This window comes from Ornithodoros turicata, unplaced genomic scaffold (genome assembly GCF_037126465.1).
Source record: "Ornithodoros turicata isolate Travis unplaced genomic scaffold, ASM3712646v1 ctg00000945.1, whole genome shotgun sequence".
In the NCBI taxonomy this organism is placed as follows: domain Eukaryota; kingdom Metazoa; phylum Arthropoda; class Arachnida; order Ixodida; family Argasidae; genus Ornithodoros; species Ornithodoros turicata.
This window is the reverse complement of record NW_026999421.1, coordinates 1-22,826: the sequence shown is the minus strand read 5'-3', so window position 1 is coordinate 22,826 and position 22,826 is coordinate 1. Positions and strand designations below refer to the sequence as shown.

The following is a 22,826-nucleotide window of genomic DNA, read 5'->3' as shown; positions in this document are numbered from 1 at the left end:
ATCCAGCCGTACATGCTCGCGCTTTCATCAGACTGCTTGGGACTGTGTTGTTCGCTATCGCGTCTTTTTTTCATTAGTACATCTTTGTTTCTGTAGGTGTGAAGAAAAGTTTATTGACTGGTTGATAAGCAACTGCGTGCACCACGTAAAACTCAGTTGTGTAGCATCGATTGCTAGTACGTATGAGTAATAAATGAATAAATACGAATGAAGCACGATGAACATTTGATTTACACATAAGAGTTAGTGTCCTCTTCATGGTGGGAAAAACTTCGCATGGCTGCATATGCGATCACAATGTCCTCCTTTTAACGTTGAAGCCAAAATAAACGGGGCAATTCAAACCACCTTACTCGAACTGTGACGCAACATTTGCCTCAGCTGGATCGGGTCGTCTGAATCTTTGGACGTCGTTCCCGATTTTCGTTCTCAGCTCACCTCGCGTCATAGAGTCCACATCTAACATGCGTGACACGCGCTGTTCGAGTTCGAGTTCGACACTTAAACGTGGCCTCTCTCCTCTTGTCTCTTGGATGCCACTTTCTTCCCAGTACGTGACGTCACGTTTCTGATATCTCCTAGCCTGTAGCGCTGGTGAATTTTCTTCTATCCTTTAACATATATTTTAGCCCATCCCATGCTGCGTCCCATTTGTTTGTTCGCCGATGATGTAGGTTCTCTACGACACAATTTTTCTTTTCTAGTCCTTGGCTAGAAACCATCCTAGTCAGCGCTGCTGCATGTGGCTCATCGCGGCGTGATGCGAAAAAACATGTATATACGGGGTCACGCTCTCCTGTCCGTACCCCTTGCATTTGGTTCCCAGATCTAGAAACATAGTTAGGACGTTTAACGTCAACTGACGCAGATCTTTCCCTGCAGTATCTTGCTCAAGTTCTTTTACCACACCTCTGAAAAGATCCCATAACTGTGCTCGTTCATCTCTGGTGTTTGAGGCGAGGACTAGGGTCACAAGGCGTGGTAGATTCTCAAGAAGTAAATCGACATTCTTTCCTGTTACTGATGTGAATTTAGCAACTCTCGTTTTGCTGTCAGTGAGCAGTCTGACATTCGCACCAGATCCCTTTATAATGTCCACCAGCTTTCTCATGTGTAATATATTCCCATACAGATTATCGATTACCGTTTTAGGAATTATTCGTTCTACGGCGTACAGGCAGTCTGAAGACATATAGGAAAGCCCATCTGTTCGTACTCCCGTCGCAGACTCCCTGAATTCTAAGTCGCAGAGCTATACGGGCACAAAAGCTCTTGCATACAAGAACAATAGCAAGAACGCGCGCAGAGCAAATAAGCTTGGGCAACGTCCTAGCATACTTCCTACTCAAGACAAGACCGCAGTGCTATCTGCTCCAGTAGATGTATTGATGAACAAGGAATGATTTCATTGGATGAAGTATGGAAGGAAAAAAAAGTCACTAAAATCAAACAAAACAATAAGTCGGTCGTTACTTTTGTGCACGGGTTTCGTTGATAGCTGCTGTAATCGCCCTCGCCTTTCTGTCTGTCATGTGGTTAATGCAGAAGCCGTGATGAAGCGGGCAACTCTACAAGATACAGATAAAATAATAATTCCGCGCTTTATGCCCCGGTACGAGTACATCATGAGCTGTGCAGCAGTGAGTAGCCGGTGTGCGGCCGCTGTAAGAAGGGGAAAAAATATAAAGGAAACAGAGAGCGAGAGAAAAAAACTTGAGTAGCCGCGTGGGCATCGGCGGGTCACGCAAAAGAAGCTGATTTATCGCTCTCAGAGAATTTGTACGCGGAAGGTGGACGGTTGTTGTGCTGTGAGACCTACAGACTCGTTTATTTATTTACCCTCGCGGCCATGAGGCAATACAAACGGGAGGTTAACACTTGGTAGAATAATGTTAACATAGCAGCGTACATGATTTACAACCACATGAAAAAAATGCGCAGATACGTGAGGCAAATAAACAAGTACATGAAACATTTTGGTCAACAGGAGCAAACAATGACAACACGCACGACGTGGAAATTGAAAAATGACTATGCAGCGCAACGGTCATGTCAGCCAGACGCGTGAGCCTTCCTCTTCATCTCCCCCTCTTCGTCCCTTCACCGAGCAAAGTGCCGCCAGTGTAGGCATGCAGATCGCTCGAATTTCCACGTCACCCCCCAAGAGGTCGCATAAACATTTCTTAAATTGTTTGGCATCGATAATGGAATGCATATAAGCTCTTGGATTAGCGATCCCCTTAGGTATTATTATGATAATCAATTTTGTGAAACAAACACTCACAAGTTATTATTCGGCGAGTGGAAAGCAGTCGCAGATTGAGGTTATGTATGGCAACATGAAAAACTCAGTGCGGCACCCCCCATTGTTCTCACTAGAACCCCGCTTCATTGTCCATGACGTTTTGCATATGAAGGTACGAATAGTCGAGCGGCTTCTTGAAAACCTGCTCTCGGAAATGCAGGACGTATACACTGCTAACAAGTGCGCCACCCGAAAGGAAAACACACGTCCGTGAGAAAGCTGGTGGACATTATAAAGGGATCTGGTGCGAATGTCAGACTGCTCACTGACAGCAAAACGAGAGTTGCTAAATTCACATCATTAACAGGAAAGAATGTCGATTTACTTCTTGAGAATCTACCACGCCTTGAGACCCTAGTCCTCGCCTCGAACACCAGAGATGAACGAGCACAGTTATGGGATCTTTCCAGAGGTGTGGTAAAAGAACTTGAGCAAGATACTGCAGGGAAAGATCTGCGTCAGGAGACGTTAAACGTCCTAACTATGTTTCTAGATCTGGGAACCAAATGCAAGGGGTACGGACAGGAGAGCGTGACCCCGTATATACATGTTTTTTCACATCACGCCGCGATGAGCCACATGCAGCAGCGCTGACTAGGATGGTTTCTAGCCAAGGACTAGAAAAGAAAAATGGTGTCGTAGAGAACCTACATCATCGGCGAACAAACAAATGGGACGCAGCATGGAATTGCTTATCAACCAGTCAATGAACTTTTCTTCACACCTACAGAAACAAAGATGTACGAATGAAAAAAGACGCGATAGCGAACAACACAGTCCCAAGCAGTCTGCTGAAAGCGCGAGCATGTACGGCCGGATCAAGATTGTAAATCTTCAGAAGAACGCTGATAAGACAGCACACCTGCTAGCACCCTCTCCACAGACGAAAAGAAAAGCCAGGAGTACGGCTGTCGAAAAACACGCGGCATTAGGCTGCAATAGGGATAGATTTGATCCACTACGGCGTTAGCTGTATTAAGTATGGAAAATAAAAGACAGGAACGCAGAACGATATTTCCCTTTTTTTCGTTGTCTGAAATTGTGCTTATTTTGATGGATTTTGATAGACAGATTTTGAGAGATAACAACAGAAATGCGCCAGAAAATCGCAAATCAAACTCAAACAACAGAAAGTCGTGATTTCTTAACTTTTTTTTTCTTTGTAGTTTCGAGGTGAACGACAAATCTACAGTATCTAAAAAACGCAGACAAGGCAACGAACATTATTGTGATCAAAAGAGAGCAGAGTAATGTGTTATAATACAAATGGGTCACGTGACCGCCTTTTACAATTGCGTTTTCCTCGCTAGAGATTCTCCTGCGTTCGCGAGGCAGCGTGACATCCTATAGCTGTACCATAAATTGTCTTCAGGTATTAATAAGCTCCTCGCCCCCCACCCCACCCCCACCCCCCAAAAAAAAAGAGAAAAGGAGAGAGCGAGAAAGAAGAAACGAAAACGAAACCGCAGTCTACACAAACGGTGTGTTGAGCCACTCGGAGTTTCTCAATATATAGATCGGTTTTATAGTTCACACGATTTTCAAAAGCCATGAACTCATAGTAACTCTTGAGTCATAACTAAATGTAACTCTTGATAGGACCACTCTCGGAAGAGTCCAAGAATACAAATACTAGGCATCATTTTTTGTAGCAACCTCAGGTGGAAGAACCACATTAGATATACAGTTGGGAAAGCAAGTCGCATGTTAAGAGGGCATACCAGCTCTCCGTCCCAACGTATTTCATATGAAACAGTTTTTATGCTTTTTCTCGGTAACCACCGCACAGATTTTGACGCGGGTGGTTTCATCATAAAGAGGAATACGAGATGAAGATATTTACGCTACAGGATTTCTCATACATGTCGTATGTATTTTACGGCGACGTCACGAACACGAAAAAAATACAAAATTTTTCTCCTCCCTCTTTGAACAGGTTTTACATATTAAACTTCTATAGACATTTCGAGAAAAAACTTCCCATTTACTTTCTCTTGAAATATTTCAGGAATCGATAGACATCAAAGCTATATGTCTACCACTTTCCGTTTTTATAAAAAAGCATGAAACGTGAGTACGGATAAATACCTTCTCAAAGCCCCGTAAACAGCGTCATTCTGTGTCGCCCTCTAGCCGTAGCACAGGAAAAACCGCGCGGAACATTTTGACCGTATCCATGCCGACCATGCGGCGCGCACGCGCACTGGAGTGGTCCCTCTCTCCTCTTTACTTTCATGGACAGCGGACTTAGGGCATGGCCTTGGAGACCAGAACAAAAGCTTACTTAGCTGCTTGTAAAGGGATTATCGTCAGTCAGCATTGTCGGGGAGAGGGGGGGGGGACGTGTTGGTTAGACGAGCCAGCATTGTCACGGTCCGTGTAAGAGACCAGCGAGACCAATAAACCTCTTCTTTTTTCGGTGCGCTTATAGAGAAGTGAGATGAGTTCATTTTTATTTTTATCTTTTTGTTTTTCATGAACGCTCCACGTGAACCAATAAGAAAAATCGATCAAGCGGCCACTGCACAATCCGCCACTTGCGTAGAAACTGGCGCCGTCTGTTGGACGCAGAATGAACTATAGGGCTTCCTTCGTTCGAGGGTGTTCGGTTAGAACGCTCTTGAAATATCGCAGTGGTTTCGCTTGTTTCTTGACGTCCGTCTCATTGGCTCCTTGGGTGTTTGTCGGTCAGATTGAGAATTTCTGTCCATGATCCAAGGGAAACAAAAAAATTGAAAAGAATATAGCTGTGTTGCCAGAAATGTCTTTGTTCAATTCATGGTAGACTGGTAGTATCCCTTTTTGGACTCCAAAAACTGAAACAACAAAATGCTGACACCAGTATAGGAAAAAAAGAAAAGGTGAAAGTCAAGGGCATTGGCTCATTTTGGGTATTTTCGATACAAAGATGGACTGAGATTGAGATAATTTTGCCAGGCTTCTGTCCGACTTAGGCCCGGTTTCACCAACGCTGGTTAACTATGAACCGAGATCAAGCGTTGCTAAAACTTGAAGTTAACGCTCAATTCTTTTTTACAAACGTTAGTTGGTAACGCAATGAATGTTTCAGTAAAAATAACTCTCTGTACAGAAGCAGAGCTAAGCATTAAATTCAAGTTAAGGAACCGTTGATCTCGGTTCAAGTGTTAATCGGCATTGGTGAAACCGGGCCTTACTAGGGGAAATCCTGTCCTACTTCCAGGATAGGGAGGTGCCCGACATAGAGAATTTCGTCCCCATGTATTTTCAGTGAGAGCCCGCCAGTGCAATGAAATCTTGTCCGACATGGGGAGCTGTCAAAGTTAGGGAGGTTTTACTGTAACAGCAACAGACTTAAATTTATATTTGAGACTGCCATGATGTGACCTGCATTTGTGTCCTTTTATCTGTCAGCGTTACCCTAGAATGTAGCAATGAAACCTCCACCAAGTCTGGATCTTCGAGCAGCGGAAATGCAACTAGTGTCTGGGCATCTCACGAGCAGACTGTGCCGCTGAGTGCCGTAGAAGAACAAGTTGAAGAAACCAACCATGTGACCACAGGATGGTAAACATTCAGTGCACAGTAGTGTCTTGGTCAAATAATAATGTGTGTCTCCCTCTACAGCAACAGTCGGACTGATGAAAGTATCCATCTTTCTTCCGCACCTTTAAACCCATATGATAAAGATGTACAAAATGCCTTCATGGCTCACTTGGAAGTCCCCCCAGAAGACCATCCGGGGTTCAGTTACTTTGACCACAATGTGCCACCGTTGCGTCCCGGCAGAAGCATTACGATTGGTAACGCTATGTCCTTTATATGGATGCTTTCTTTCACGAATTTTATCTATTTATTTATATACGTCAAGGGCATTACATGACGGAGGGGTAAAAATTAACTTTTCATACTACACAAGATTATATACAACACGTTAAAAACGAAATACGCGGCAATAAACACGAGAAACGTCATCGTCAATAACGTTGGTAGACAGACCGAAAGACTCGGAAGGGGAGAGCTGGGTTCAACGAATGGGCATTTCTTCGCTGCTTCCTATTGAAAGAAAAGTAGTCCCTTTCAGAGACCATTGTAATCCCCTCAAGACCGTGGCTTTCGGGCGCGACCTTGTTCGCCACTATCTTTGAACGTAGTTCAACTCTACCAAACTCGCCGCGTTGTCGAACAATGACGTCATTTGTTTATAAACAGGTAGAGGTCTATACAGATTGAACAGCACAATAAATGTTTGTTCAAGACAATAGATGTATGATAGATGCTCTGACGCGTGTGTGCGGACATTTTCAGGAAGGTTACCGTATTTACTCGCGTAATTTGCGCACCTCCACTTTTTCACTAAAAAAGTTGTGAAAATAAAAACTCGCGTAATTTGCTCACTCCTACTTTCGTGCGCAACAGAGGTCGCTCCCCCCGTGACGCTGGGGCACATGCTGCTCCTTCTTTCGAAAAGGGAGGGAGATCCTCACCACGAATTTCCAAATCATGTTGCGTAACAATGATTCTCCCTTGGTGGAGGAGATCAGATCAAAGGGATTACACTGTACGGAATCTTATCTCTGTTTTGACCCTTTACCCCCTCACAACAATAAACCGCAAAGCTGTGTGACATCGCACTGGCTTAGGAAAGAACGACCAGAACACGTGGAAGGAACATATCCGGAAAACTGCTGGCAACATACGCGTCAGCATTCCGCAAGCTGGCTTCACCTAACGCACGCGTGCTTTAGGAGAAGCTCGCTTTAGAAAAAGCGTGGAAAGCACGTGCTGGGCCTTTTTGAATCATCTCGCAAATTTCGGCAGCATTGGCCAAAAACGAAGAGAGAAAATCCTTACGACCGACTTCTTTCACCAGCTCCCGTGGCTCAGTGGTTAGCGTGCTAGCCATGTCACGTCGTGACTGGGAGGTACCCGGGTTCGAATCCCGGTGCCGGCTGTGCTGTCTGGGGTTTTTCCTGGGTTTTCCTCAGACGCTTTCAGACATATGTCGGCACAGTTCCCTTAGAAGTCGGCCCAGGACGCACATTCCCCCAGGGCGTGAGTCGTGACGTTGCCCACATACGTGAGGCCGACAACGGCAAGCCACCACACCACCACCACCACCGACTTCTTTCACTGACAGTTATGGAAAATAAACAGTCACTGTGTATTTTCTTGCCTAACTTTTTATTTTGGTGTAATTCTTTTGATACGAATGTTTTCCGCTACTCTGTGAGATTCCTATCACCGAGATTGTATAGTATTATTCACCTAAAGGACCATCCTTTAACAGAAACATAACATATTTTAAGATTTTGCACATTGTTCAAGTCTTCTTGTTAATGCCTCGCGTAATTAGCGCACCCCCAAACTTGTCGTCATTTTTCGGTAAAAAAAGTGCGCAAATTATGCGAGTAAATACGGTACACTCTGATATTGTACGGGGAAATTGATCTAGAAGATGATGAGCGGGAATGAGGGCGTTCAATCTTTAGTAGGTGATCTAAGCGAGGAGAGATATGAGATGCAGTAAACGGGGAAGATTTGACAGTTTGTGCAGGAGACATTTCGTCTTGTCGACAAATTGTGTAGTCCTAGCCGGTTCTTGAGCCCAGATACACTAGTCAGAACAAATGAACCTGGTTGTACCGTTCTGTATGCCTTCCAACTTTTTGGTGAGAAAATCTTGAAAAGGATTTCAAATAGATGAGGTGTATTCTAGTTTTGGACGTACAAGACTGATGTAGGCAAGGTACCTCAAATTGGGGGTCACGGTGCAACGTACAGGGGGTGCAGATAAAGTAGCCTACATTCACGAACGAATGGCGTTGTGGGGCTACTTTATCTGCAGCCACCCTGTACATCCGAATGGCGGGTACGACGCAATTGTATGTACATTAAAATAGTACAATGTATTTTTTGTTTACCTCTACAGGCAGTCAAGGTGACCAGTATTATGTGTCAAAGCAGGTGGGCCAAGGGGCATACGGCAAAGTGTACCACGCAAAATTGCTTCCAGAGGTAGGTTGCACACTAACAAATTGGGCATTGTTGGGAGTTCTCCATAGATCATAAACATAGGAACATGACTGTTCCTGCTTTTGTGTTCCGTGGCACCTTGTGTTGTGTTGGCCTGTTTTTGTGTTCTAGCCTCAGCACAGTTACTTCCCATCATGTTCACCAGATGCTGCTGCCTCGTCCTGTGTTGCGTGCGTGTGTGAGTGAGAGAAAAAACATGTGGGAGGCAATGTGCCCTGGAGCACAAATGTTTCAGACTCTACTCACTTAACGCGACGCAAGCGCCACTCGCGCATCCGGGAATGCGAGACTCGGAGCCACTTCCCTCGCACCCAATTTGAAATGGGGAGTTATAAGCAGACGACAAGCACCCGGGTGCTTGAGGTTTTTTGTGACGTACTTCATCTTGGGCGCCGGCAAGACGGCCTTCGAAGGGTGGGCTTGGAAGCGACATGCAGACTTACTACAGTTGCCGTCCGATTTCTCGGACTCCAAATAACTCTCCGAATAATCGAGCAGTCCGAAAAAACGAATTTTGCTTCAAAATAAACTTTACTATGCACTAATAGGCTGGAAAAGTTTGTCGATGCTTTCCTAACGCGCTTCCAGCTCTGCCTGATAACATCAGCTTCTATTTCCCGAAGTGACATTTCGTCACTGTACACTCACTGACAGAGGCACCGCCGTCATCAAGTCCGCAAGTCGGCTTCACCTAACGCATGTGTGCTTTAGGTGAAGCCCGCTTTACAGCGCTGTCGCACGACTCGCGGGCCAAAAACGAAGACGGCAAAAGCTTTACAACAGACCTATTCTACTCAGAGGAAAGAAAAATGAACAATCGTTGCCTATATTTTTTCTTCAATATTTTAGTTTGTTGATTTTTTTAATGCGAATTTTAGAACGATACCAATATTTTCTATGACTCCAAGAGAAAAATTCGCTGGTTAGGCAAACAGAGTTGGAAATATTGAGCGACGGGGCTGCATGGTGTCCGAAGTTTTGGACGTTCTTATACATCAACTCTATGGGCCGTTCCGCGAACGAGTCCGAATAATCGAGCATGTCCGAAATATCGGTCGGCGACTGTATATTACTCAGTGCTCTCATTTGGGGAAACTGTAGTACAGTCGACCCCCGTTTATCCGGACTTCATTTATCCGGATCCCGCGGTATTCGGACAAAAGGCACGGGAACGGATTTTCCTCCATGTATTTTGTTCTCGTTTATCCGGACTTCAGCTTCCGGACTCGGACAAGAATTCCAGGGAACGAAAGTCGAAAATTCTTGTAATCCAGCTTCAGTTATCCGGACAACCGTGAGTAAGAGGAGACGCTGACCCCGCTTCGTCACCCTTTTCTCTGTGTTGGGGTTATTCCCTCACACGTCTGGAACCTACATTCCTCCGTAGGGGAGACAACCGTGCACGATGACCCCCTTTTCTATTTGTGTGCATTGGGTCACGTTGACCAGTCGAGTCATTTTGAAATATCTCGAGCAAATGTCCGGTTCTAGAGGGGAAAACTCCGACCCGAGGCCTGCTGCGATCCCTGATGCAGAGGCTCATTGTGACTGCTGTAGTTTCTCACTACGTTGACGTTGATAAGGATGATGACGCGTGTGCAGCTATGACTGATGACGGTGTGATTGCTGCTATTGCCTCCGATGATGTGCAGCAAAACGATGCCGATGACGCCAGTGAGAAAAAAGACTCCTACATTGACACTTTGCGTCCGCACTGACATTCTTCGAGCAGCGCAACAGCGTGGCTCAACTCTATGCAATTAGCAAAAGTTTGCAGGAATCGAGTGCCTACACTACTATGTAACAGCTGTCATTGACGAGATTTCTGTGTTTTAATTAAACCTTGCTCTGTAGGACGTTTCTATTCGGTCGTTTCATTTATCCGGATGCCCCGGTATCCGGACGATTTCGCCGGGAACGGCACCGTCCGGATAAACGGGGGTCGACTGTATTTTTATAACTGTTATCATGTTTTTCTATTAGCTGACAACTTGCACATGGCTATTGGCGGTTATTTGTGGGAGAATGCAGTGCTTTAATGCAGACATCTTCATGCCATGCAGTCATCTTCACAGTAAACAGCTTACAAATTCCCATCATTTCCATTTCATTACAAGGAAAAGTTTTCACAACCGCCGTCGTCGCTTCCAGCGTTGCCAGAGGTTCAAACTAAGCGTCCTCTGGCTATGCACTGCATGAGCAGACAACAGGAAGCAATGTAGCGCTCCAAAGTTGCTTTTCGCCTCCTGTTTAGTGGCTGCTCCGGGTGTCTCATACTCCCGATTTGAGTGCGCCAAAAGAGGGGTGCCTACTTAATACAGCCAATGTGAAGAGAGTGTTTGCATGTCTCGTTCATTGAATGGGGTTCCATAGCAAGTTGTCGGAAAGGAAATGCCAGCGTAGCGTGCTCGACCGGCAGTCGAGAGGCATGTGGTTCAAACTGCTGTTTCGCTGCAAAAGTACTTATGCCATTTTGGACTCTCTATTTCTGGCATTGTGGTCTTGCATGGATAAATCGCTTAATACAGACCAGAAGTGATGTTAATTTTCTGTTGGGTTTTTTTATTAATAACGATAGTACATACATCCCAACAAACTTGTGCAAACCAGCAGCAGAGTGCGATGATAAAGAAAAAAAAATTGAATTTTAAGTGTCACTTGTTAGAGTCAAGTCAGATCATACTCAGATGTATCTGCTAACTCTCCAAATCTACTAGATGATTTGCTGAAAAATTATAATTTCCCTCTCTACAATATGTGAGGGCTTTTGGTTGCAGCTTCAGTGCTTATGAAGACACATGCCTCGTTACCTTTCAGCGTACACGGATAACTGGATCAGCTAAATTACGTGGCTAAGAGAAGGTTCCTTCAGCTCACTGTTGAGCGTTCAGTAGAGAGAAGAACTGATGGATTCTGAGTAGTGGACTAGAGATTCTGCTGTAGTCATTGGCTAGGAGTCTGAAATCTCCCCCATCTCCAGTGACTGGAATGCAGCTTTGCTACACATGCGAGACGTGTGACGTACTCTCCGAGTAGGAAGGAGAGACTCTCGAGGATTATGCTCTTTCAATGGCATTGTTTCGTTGTAAAGACACTCGCAACAAGTAAATTGATTTCATAATTGGATATCGTGAGCCACGTTCTTTCGTACAGCATAATAATTGGAGAATATTCGTGGAGCTGTTTGTGCCCCTTAAAGTAACTAACACCACAAAGTGCACTTAAATGCAACTTCTGAGCTGGCTTGCACAAATGTTGAAGAAATTCTTCTGTGCCATCCTCGGTGCAGAAAGTGACTGCATGTTTGTTTTGCCTTTCAAATTAGGATGCTGTCACAGACGTAGTTCTGAAGGTGGTCAAGCTATGTGATAATTTGTGGGAGTTCTGCATCATGGCAGAACTAGCGGCGCGACTAACTGCTTCAGAGTTGCCATCTGTGGTGAGTTTAGAGTCGAGTGTCTTCTATGTGGTACGTGTGCCACTAAGTGCAGCTGTGCTGTGCTTCCAGACCAGGTCAGTGGCTTGTGCTTACGTTGGAGCCTTCTACAAGAATGGTAGCGTCCTGGTCATGCCCTACTGCCAATATGGGACACTGCTTGTAAGTACATTGAGTAGGGAAGTAGCTCTTTCGTGCACACCTTCAAGCATGGATAGGAAAGACTGGAATTCCTCTTTTGTGAACATGACTCACAAGCTCTCCTGAATTACTATGACATCAAACGTCGCCTGCCTGCGCACTGCTCACGATGGCCCAATAAAGCCCGAATCCCATAACAAGCGACACGCGGCAGATACACGCGAGAAGCGACAAAATCAACGTCACTGCCGCCACACGAGCGTCAAAAAAGCTTTGTCGCGGCTCAATATTTCTGCATCTACTCCCAGTAGATATTTGTAGCATGTCGCTGAGTTCGTTGCCTGTTGTTTGACAAAACCAGCTAGCTTTGGCGGCGTGAAACAAGAACTGAACGCGTGGGCAAGAGAGAGGGCGGAGAGGGCAACCAACAAAACTAGCAGACGAAGAAGTGGGCGGGGCGTTGGGTACTTGAACCGCAGCGCCACTGCGTTACGGCGAATATTACATAGCACTTCATTACAATTTCTCCTCGTTTTGACGAATGAAATACTATTTTTGGTATATTTATGGCAATTTACAACTTAGCTCGAATAAAATAAGCATTGCTTCTCCAAAAACATCATTTCTCGGTGACGAAATGTCGCTGCTCAAATGGACCAGGAAGTCGCGCCATGACCAGACGCGACAGCGACAAATTCTGCAGCGCGTCGCGTCGCTTGTTATGGGGTCCGCGCTTAAGGCCGAAACATCTGTCCACTGCTGGTATGGCAATGTTGAGCACTTACCCATATGTGTGACAAATATTGATACTGCAAGCAATACTCTTGGATTAGGCACAGCAAAACCATGCTATATGAAACCACCCTATGTGAAACTCCATATGGAAACGTATTATAAATGATACAGGACCTGGTCAACGTGTTCAAGCATCGTGGAGAGTCAGTCCCAGAGTGCCTCGTGCTGTACTTTACACTCGAGATGCTGATAGTGCTTGCAAAAATACACAGCGTCCAGATCATTCATGGAGACGTGAAACCTGACAACATTCTGATAGTGGACTTGTAAGTACAGTCTCGTAGCATTTTCTGGGATGCTGGTGAATGACGTTATGCCTATTCAGCCCAGATGATTCTGAATCCACCAGCAATCTGGCTAAGGAGACGTCCTGCATCTACTTGACTGACTTCGGGCGAGGCATCGATATGAAACAGTATGAACGTGGAACAACTTTCAATTGTGTTGTAGACACTGATGGCTTCCAGTGTGTCGAAATGAAAGAAGGGCGGCCTTGGACATACCAGGTTTGTTGATAGGGCGTCTAAAAGGACACGGAGCACATAATCTGTTTCAGTCTCTCATGGCACATATCTACGAATGCTGCTCAGTGAGGTTGGCAGCTTTGGGTTTCTCTGTGGTTGCATGATTTTTACAGCTTGGAACTTTGCAGCTGGTAATTAGGTCCGACATAAACAATACCGCATGAATTGATACCATAAGTAATGTCACCTGAATGCCAAACAGCCTTGACTTGCCTGACCACAGGTGCTCATCTGTAGTTGGAGAGTAAATTTTTTGGTTGGGAATGGTTTCATTGTCCCATCCTGCCCTACCACCTCCTCACTCAAAAACCGTGACAGGGTGATAACGTTACTGGACCAAGTGCACCTTCACTGACTTGATGTCGAATCACAGTATGTCACCGTGTGCATCAGTGGAGCCAGCCATTTATTTTCAAGAAGCACAAAAACAAAGGATATTGTTGGCAATGAAGACGAGCCGGCGTGAACGCCACTCTCTCCTAAAGAGAGGGAAATCCTGTCTGAGGCTTTTGCCTAGGTTTTCTGAAGACTTTCCAGAGTTCCCCCTGAAAGTCAGCCCAGGACGCATACTAACCCCCCACCTTCCTGCTGTCCTCTCTCCATCTGTCCACCTCTGTATGCCGCTCATAGCCACAGTTGCTTCACGGTGCTAATGCAGAAATATAAAAATATATATATGTATAAAGAGGGAAGCCACATTGAGGCATTTTACCTGATACAGTGCAATCCCGTTAATTCAAACTCGAAGGTGACCGAATTAAGCTGAGTTACAACTAAAGGCTCTGAATAAGGACGTTGGCAATGCGTACCAGCTGCATCGGAGACACGTCATGGCATTCCCGGTCGCGTGACGGTAGAAATGTGAGAGGCTCCTTCATTACAAAATATTTTTTACAGGCAAGTACCAATATCTCGGGGGCAATCTTATATGCGCTTGCATTCGTTTTTTCAGCCGCGACTGACTTTTTCGACGTCTTCCATATTTCAGTCTGACAACATCATTTGCGATGTTGAGCCCAATTGTGATCCTGCAATTGTGAATATCATGCACCCAATTCGAGAAAATACCTGCTGTCATCCGCGCCTTTCTGTTGGCTGTCACAAGTAAGCGGAATTGTTCCGCACGTTTGCGCACAATCACGGTGCTTTGTTACTCTTTCCTTTGGTACAAGCACTTTTGTAAGCAATGGCCTTATAAGCAATAAGTACACTTCATAAGGAAACGTGTCCTTGACATGGCATCAGCGCACTGCCTGGCGCATGGCCGGAGTAGTCTGCACGGCCGGGCGATCTTGTTCGAATAAACTGTCGCGCACATTCATATGTTCGAATTACCGGGAGCTTTCCCCCATCGAAATGTATGTGACTTTGACAGGGACCCAAGCATCAGTTCGAATTAAGAGATTTCCAATTAACGCGATTGCCCTGTACATGGAGACATTTTACAAATATTTTTGCTGAAGAAATGGAGTATCAGTAAGATGCGTAGTGACTAAACCGCATCACGTATGCTACTGCTTTCATGGTGGAAAAAATGTGAGGCATTGGAATACTCGCACCTCGTGATTTCTTATTAGTGTTAAATTAGCATAGGTGACAGTGAGTGACGACTAACACTGTTGATGAGATGACTGTTCAATTGTAGTGCCGAAAGAGCTCGTGTCCTGCATACACTACAATGAGTGCAGCATGCATTACATGTATGTCATTGTACCATCTGAGCATCTGAGCAACAGAATGGCAAAACCATTTAACTGCAGTGCAGTTCATGTGCAGCAGTTACAGGGCAGGTAGTTTTCCAATTGAAAACGTTTACTTATTGCTTCCAGCATTCTGCAACTGCGAACATGTCCCTAACCGTCATATTCTCACTCAGCTGAGGGATCCCTGTGGGACCCTTCCTGTAGCTTTGGCAATGCATTGGGCTCACGCTCGCTGCGTGTGCAGGATATGCTGCAAGAGCTACAGAAACAGTCCCTGGAAGTGCAGGGATCCCTCAGGGCTGAGTGAGAATACGACGGTTAGTGTCTTCACATTCAGCACAACCTAATCCTCACTATCTTTGTGCTAGTAAATTTCAAATCGATGAGTCTGCTGTCTTCACTGGTCATTCAAACCACAACCTACTAGATTATAACGACCATGTCATAGGCATCGTTTGCCAGCGCCGCATTTGGAAGCTAGCGGGACACGCTAGTCATCGACCCAGTTATTGCTTACTCAACTTCTACAATACTTTGTACTTCTGCTTACCGTAGTATTTTTCTACAAGCAGTGGATATCCCACAGAAGATGTTTAATTCTAAAGTTGATTATCATCATCATTGTACATGTTTTCATAGGGGCTGTTGTCTGCTACGGGAGTCGTACGTCCGCTTCTGCGCATTCAAAATTCAAATTTCCATTGTCCAATCATGATGTAGGTCTCGCGGGCCGATGAGTACGCCCCGTGCGCATCGTGTGGACGGGCTCCTCATAGTGGTTGCCGATTATGACATGGTAGTTATAATCTAGTAGGTCATGGTTCAAACACACACAAATGTGAATCATGGGGAGGATTTCACACGCTGTTCATTCCTTCAATAACTTGGAATGGCACGACAAAAAATTGCTCTTCTAGGGATGCAAATAGAAGCACATATATTTGCTCATGTGGTTCCATTGGTTACGATTCAAGACACAAAAATCCTGTATGAAATTATTTACTTGCTCAGGTATTTACTACATTATCATGAGCATGACCAGAGATAAATCTCGTACATCTGTTAACATTTTGTTATTTATTCATTGCTTCAGACTGATTGGTATGGGTTTCTGGGATGTGTCCACACCCTACTATTCGGCAGTTACATGGAGACTCAGAAGAAGGCTGACGGAACTTGGGACATCAAACAGAGGCTGAAAAGGTGAGAATATGTCGAGGGGAACAATTGAGTGGCCAGTAGTGACACCAGCCACTAACATTGCCTCCAAGTGGCATTAGACAATCAACTCTAGCTATTGATAGAAAGAAAAACAAAGTACAGTACTATTGAAAGTCAATTCTTGTAAAACTATCGATAGTTCTATCCATAGCTTTTACACTATTGGTAGTGTTTCGACACCATCACTGACCATCAATTTTGCATCACTGACATACACACAATGATGTTGTGCACACAAATGTAGCATGTTATGTGACTTGTGTTATTGGTTGGTGGTTACTAATGCATTCACGTGTCGTGATGCGTGCATTATCACGTGAAACCTTTATCTATTAGCTATACCATGCATTGTGATTCATTATGATATTGAGCAGTTCTGAGATTGAACAGTTTAAATTCCAGTTTTGTGATGCAGCCTCACCAGTCATGACATGCAAAGGGAGACTTAGTTCTACGTCAAAAATATTGATAGAAAACATCTGGCTCATACCCCGTGAACTATAGTGCAGGAACTCACAAACTGTAACCTTGCAGGTACTGGAAGCAAGACATATGGGGCAACCTGTTCACTACCCTGCTCAACATCCCAAGCTGTTCTGAAATCCCTGACGTCACACCTTTCATTTCGGGCCATTATGCAGCACTCCAAGAGGGCAAGGCTGTGCAGGAGCTTATAATACATGCGAAGAAGGCCAAGTACTGGATGAACAAAAATCTTTGAATCAGTTCTCATTTACTAGACTGTACATTCTATATTAAAGATCTTTCATGTGCTGTGCACAGCATATTTGCTTGTGCTGCACTTCATCAAAGAAATTTAGTTCATTGAAGTGTTAGTAGCATAAATACAACTCTTATCGACAGAACATTCTTGTGTTGGGAAAAAAAAAAACGCTGAAGAGACGTTGGAGAGCCTGGGTCACTGCTGGTAGTTTCCAAAAATGAATGGGTTTAGTATATGTTGTAACTCTGCGCCTGTATTTCTGAAAGGAAAATGTGACCAAAGGTGGTGATCAGAGATGGGGTCTACAATGAAATGAACAAAATGTGTACTCACGTCCTTTCTAATATTGCTGAAGAGCATTCTTACGTTCCTCAGCATCAAAGTACCAGACAGTAATGGCAAATCTGCAGAAATAATCATGTGTTGAATGCAGTCCTGGTATTTTTATGTTATCAGACTACGTTTGCAAATCCAAAGAAACAGAAAGCTCTGTTGGAAACAGTAAAAAAAAAAGACAGAAAATCATGCATCGAGGGAAGTGCATCTACATCCGCATGGTTTGCGCGCTTCTAGTACTAATATGCTGTAGGCTTCAAGCTGCACAGTTGCAGATACTAGTAGTGTCTACAACAGTGCAGCTTAAAATAGGTGCATCGACATCTTGATAGAGTACATCCTCAGTCACACCAGATGAACAGAAAGAAATCTACATGTTATGTGATGAACACTTTTACTTCAAGGCCAGGGGTGTGACCGGAGAAGGTTAACCACTCGCCCCCACCAAAAAAAGAAAATTTGGGAAAGGGAAGCAAGGGGAAATCCTCTTCTCCCATGTAAAATTTGCATAGATGTGGTGTTAATATGAAACGCGAGGCTTTTGCACCAGACTTTCAAAAGACAAAGCCCAAAAACATAACTGTCTAACTATGTACCAGGAATAAAGTGGCTCAGATTTCAGGCAATAATAGGTACACAACTGTCCTTGACCTTGAAATGGAATCATCACGAGGAGCAAATTGAAAGCGGGGATAAACAAGGTCCGTTGTGGGTGGCGAGACAAGACAATTGACAAACACAAGCAAGGACAGCTGCCAACGTTAATAGTCTTGCCGCCCACAACACATGCATGTATCAACCTGCCCAGATTTTGTTAAGGATGAACAATGTACAGTCAACCCTCGTTTTACGAATTCCCTCGGTTTATGAACGGCGTCACAAATTTCTCCTTCGGTTTATGAACCCTTGATATCTGAACTGTGAATGGACTTTCAAGGGATGAAACGCAAAAACACATGTGTTCTAACCTCGATTTATGAACGGGGACAGCCGAGCCGTCCAGAAGTTGGGGAAGTACTGGGATCGCGTCAATGAAGAGGAACAACGAATGAAAGTCAAGCACCTGAGCAGTGTCCCCAGAGAATTCTCCAAGGGTACAGCCTTGACGAAATCCATAACTTGGACGAAACTGCATTATTTTACAAGCTAGGTCATAGCAGGACAAACCCCGTTTCTAGTACTAAGCGCGGCTCACTGTCGGCCTTTTATGCAATGCTTCTGGGACTAAGTGAAAACCAGTGATCATAGGCAAATTAAAACGGCCAAGAGAAATTTTCGTCAGAGATGTACCGTGCGAATCGAAAGGCATGGATGACGTCTGATATTTTTGTGGACAGTTTGTGACGGAGGATGACTTGCCCCTAACCGAATTGCAAAGGTAGTTTCGAACACACTTCGCTTCCGGACTCCGCCGCAGAGGAGTGGATTTCCTGTGCTGATGGCGAACACAACCATTTGATGATGGTGCTTTAATGCAGTTGTCAAATGATGCTGACAAGAATGGCCATATTGATAGTGATGATAACCAGCAGGACTGTTCGGAAGCTGTAACAGCTCGCACAGCGTGGAATCACATCCACATTGCGATGTGGTGTACTTCGATGACCAGGCGGACGAGTCAAGTGTGCCAGACTTCTATATAGTCTCTTCTGAACAGGATAAATTTACAGCGAATGTATGGTGCAGAGCATAATTTTGGAGTGTTTTAAAAAATAAGCACAATCTAGTGCATATCCTCTTGTGTTTCAGTCCATTTCTCTTCGGCGCTCCTTGTACCTCGATTTATGAACCATTTTTTGAGACACGAAGGGTGTTCATAAATCGAGGGTTGACTTGACTGTATCTGCTTTTGGTAGTCAGAGTCCATCTTCTACCGAAATGATAACAACAGTAATAGATGTGCTGAAAATGTCACAGATTGATCCACCTACAACCACATCCAAGCTATAGTGATCATTAAAATGATTACACAAGATTAAGCTTGACAGGAGGAAGAAATATGGAATGCATGTCAAACGTTAATGTATTAACATAATGTATCCTGAGCAAGATGGGTCAACGTAATTTGGAAGGTAAATGACGACAAAGCTTGCCTTTCATTGCAATGCGCTCCATCCCATCCATTCATGAACTACTATTTGAAACTGTGGCTACTCTTATACTGAGGGTTGCCTGACTGCATTACCTGACTGCAAAGGATGGTAGAACCTCGTGTGGGGCACCTGTCTGACCAGAAGAACAGCATGCGGTCAAACAGGCTCGATGTTGGCAACTTGGTTTTCTTGGCCGAGTGGGAACATCCTGAGTAATCCTCCATGGACCTTTGAAGACAGTTCATTTCACTACATTGCACTACATTTACACACATACACTACATTTCACTACATTACTTTAAATCAAAGTTCACATCTCTCGTTTCGTTATGGGACCCCAGAAACTTGTTTAAATGAAGTGTTGGCGTTTAAGTATTTGGGGGTAACAATTACAAGTAGAATGGACCGGGAAGTCGCATTGACGCTATTTTTCATCTGCAATGCGCAAGTTATTTGTTAAGGCGAAAGCTCTCTAACTCGATCGTCTTCTAATGTTAAATTATTGGCGTACAAGTCAATACTTAGACCGTCGTTAGAATATGCCAGCAACGTGTGGGACCCACACACAAAAAAAGCACATTGATAAATTAGAAAGCGTACAAAATAAGGCGTTAAGATTTATATTTTCTGCTTACAGTAGGCTTACATCCGTAACTCAATTGAGAAATCGTGCAAACCTTGATACCCTCGAGAAACGTAGGAAACTAAATCGACTTAAAATGTTTTATGTGATTTATACTGGTCAGCTGGGTGTTGATGCTCGCTATATGTCTCCAAAGCTACAAGAAAGACTGACGGTCAGTTCATCAGTATACATTAAAGCCATATCAGAGTAGAGTAGACGTATTCAAGTCTTTCTTTGTGAGAACGCTGGAGGAGTGTGTAGCGCCACCGCCATCTAACGATGGTCACGGTCCTCGAGGACTGCTTCTTTCTCTCTCTCTCGAGCTGTCTGTTCCTTTCGGGCAGTGCTGAAGTGGCACCGCGCAGTAAACACTGTTTTTCCCCTTCTGTCGGAGTCTAGTGTGGACTAGTTTACTCAGGCTTCCACATCCTGGTGACCCGGACGGCGAATGCCCTGCTTTTTCTCGCCGCTTCGAATGCCAACGCTTCGCTCCGGCCTGACTACTACTGCTATTGAACTTGGTATGAACACTCCGATTCAGCAGCAAACTGACCTGACCCCGCCCACGTCAGGCCCCTTACCTTCCGTAGAAGGATCTCTGTCCCTGCGTCTACCACCTTATGGGCTCACGACCCGCAGCTATGGTTCGCCCAGGCCGATGCTCAATTTTCCGCCCTATCCGCGATATTATTCTCCAACCACCCCTCGACAAGCCCTACGACACCCTCATGACAGAATTAATCGCCCGAACGACAATGTCTTCCCAACGTCGCCTGCAGCAGCTTCTCGGCGACCAGAAGCCAACCCAGCTTGTCAGAGGCTGAGATAGACCGGACAAGGAGGACGACAACGAAGTGTTTGCGCTCGCGCACTGTTCTGTTCGAAGCGAAGCTTGGCCAAAGCATGTGACGGGCTTTCGCTAAGATGTACTGTCTTTAACTGAATAAATGGGAAGTTATATTACTGGCGACGAGGGAAGTACGAACTCCACGGACACTACAAGATGAATCAGGCAAGGCTTCCTGAATTCGTACCAGGCTCCAGTTGGAACTCGTGGCGTGAACGCCTAGAATTTCTCTTCGAGGCGAATAACGTGCAGGACGCAGCTAAGAAAAGGGCTCTGTTGTTCACGTTTTGCGGCGAACAGACCTACGACAAGTGCGAGACTTGCTGCATCCGCTCACACCGGCGCAAGTTCCGTATGACGACATAATCGAACGTCTGAGCAGCCATTTTGAAACAGGTCCTTCTGAACTTCTAGGGCGCTGGCGTTTTCACAAAAGGGATCAACTTCCTCAAGAGACAATCTCTGAATATGTCGACGCTTTGAGAGCTCTAGCTAAAGACTGCAATTTCGGTAATGTTGCCGTTCCATTACCGCTACCACTTGCACCAACCACACGATCGCCTCCCACGGCGCACGGTGATTCCCCAGCGACCCAAACTGCAACCATGGCTTCAGCGATCGCTTCACCGTCCAAGCAACGGTCTCACAGGCTCCGACGACCGCTGTTCCGGCTTCGGCGAAAACAATTTTACCCTTGGAAGTGATGCTACGAGACAGATTCATCTGTGGTCCGAGGGACGTGCACCTGCAGCAGCGTCTACTCTCCGAAAGGAATATCACATTCCAAATGGCGGGCGACACTGCGAAAGCCATGGAATCCACGGTTTCACAACAGGCAAGCATGCGCAGCAGGGAAGAAAACAAAGTACTTCAAACTTCAGCAACCAGAAGCCCAAAGAAGAATAAGCTCCCTAAGCCGTCCAAAAAGTGCTACCGTTGTGACGGTGCGCACAACCAGAAAAGCTGCCCTCACCGAAATTCCACATGCCAGTTCTACAAGAAACTGGGGCATATTGAAAAAGCATGCATAACGAAGAAAAAGAAGCAGGCTTCCGGCACGCGCTCATCTGGACGTCAACAAGCGAATAGTCTAACTGCCGACGAAGCAGATTCGTGGAACAGCTTATTCACGGTCAACTCCATGAGCCAATCGACTGAGAGCTTAACCGTATGGGTTACGGTAAACGAACGCCCTTGCTGCTTCGAAGTCGATTCCGGTGCATCATTTTCAATAATGAGTGAGAACACCTTCAACCAGCAATGGGACAGCAACAGACCACGTCTACTGAAAGCAGCATTGAAATTGAGGACGTGGACCGGCACACCGCTTCAAGTCCAGGGCAAAGCACGAGTCACCGTTCAGCTACACAGGAAGCAAGCAAAACTCGATCTGTACATCGTCGCGGGAACTGGAACAAGCCTCCTAGGGCGAGACTGGTTTGAGCCACTGGAATTTCACTGTCTGGCATTCACCGAGTCATGGAGTCACAGTGCCAACCACTACTCGATCAGTTCGCACCCTTTTAATGGCAAGATTTCAGGCCATGTAGGCGACCCTATACACATCGAGCTGCAGCCAAACGCAGTCCTAGGTTCTTGAAGTCCCGCACAGTGCCACTGGCATTGAGGACAGCAGTCGACAAAGAGTTAGACAAGTTAAAAGAGCAAGGCATTCTGAAACCCGTTTCTTCTTCGACATGGGCTACGCCGCTAGTAACAGTACGGAAGCAGAACGGCACCTTACGTCTATGCGGAGACTACCGTAGCACGGTGAACCAAGCGGTAGCGAAGGCAGCGTATCCGCTTCCCACAGTAGATGATATGCTGGCTCTAGTTCAAGGAGGCAGGATCTTTTCCAAGATCGACCTTCAGCAAGCGTATCACAGTTACGATGGACGACGCATCCTCCGAGCTACTCACGGTGAACACGCCATGCACGTGGCCTATTTCGTGTCACACGCTTACCTTTTGGTGTATCTGTCTCGCCTCTGGTATTCCAGAAATACATGGACAGCCTTCTGGCAGGGTTAGAAGGTGTCGGGGCGTACCTCGACGACATTC

General features: G+C 45.4%; 1 protein-coding gene and 2 long non-coding RNA genes across 3 annotated transcripts; all 3 read left to right on the top strand.

Moving 5' to 3' along the window:
- The first annotated feature begins 11,649 nt into the window (after positions 1 to 11,649).
- LOC135375768 (uncharacterized) lies at positions 11,650 to 12,875 on the top strand. The gene is made up of 3 exons (XR_010417387.1): positions 11,650 to 11,759; positions 11,829 to 11,918; positions 12,804 to 12,875. It is a non-coding gene; the product is annotated as an uncharacterized LOC135375768 (long non-coding RNA).
- Positions 12,876 to 13,059: 184 nt separating this feature from the next.
- On the top strand, positions 13,060 to 16,746 carry LOC135375764 (uncharacterized). Its single transcript, XR_010417383.1, has 3 exons — positions 13,060 to 13,198; positions 16,013 to 16,122; positions 16,675 to 16,746. It is a non-coding gene; the product is annotated as an uncharacterized LOC135375764 (long non-coding RNA).
- A 4,722-nt stretch (positions 16,747 to 21,468) lies between these two features.
- Positions 21,469 to 22,365, top strand: LOC135375800 (uncharacterized). Its single transcript, XM_064608445.1, has one exon. The coding sequence runs from the start codon at positions 21,469 to 21,471 to the stop codon at positions 22,363 to 22,365; it is 897 nt and encodes a 298-aa protein (XP_064464515.1).
- The last annotated feature ends 461 nt before the right edge of the window (positions 22,366 to 22,826 follow it).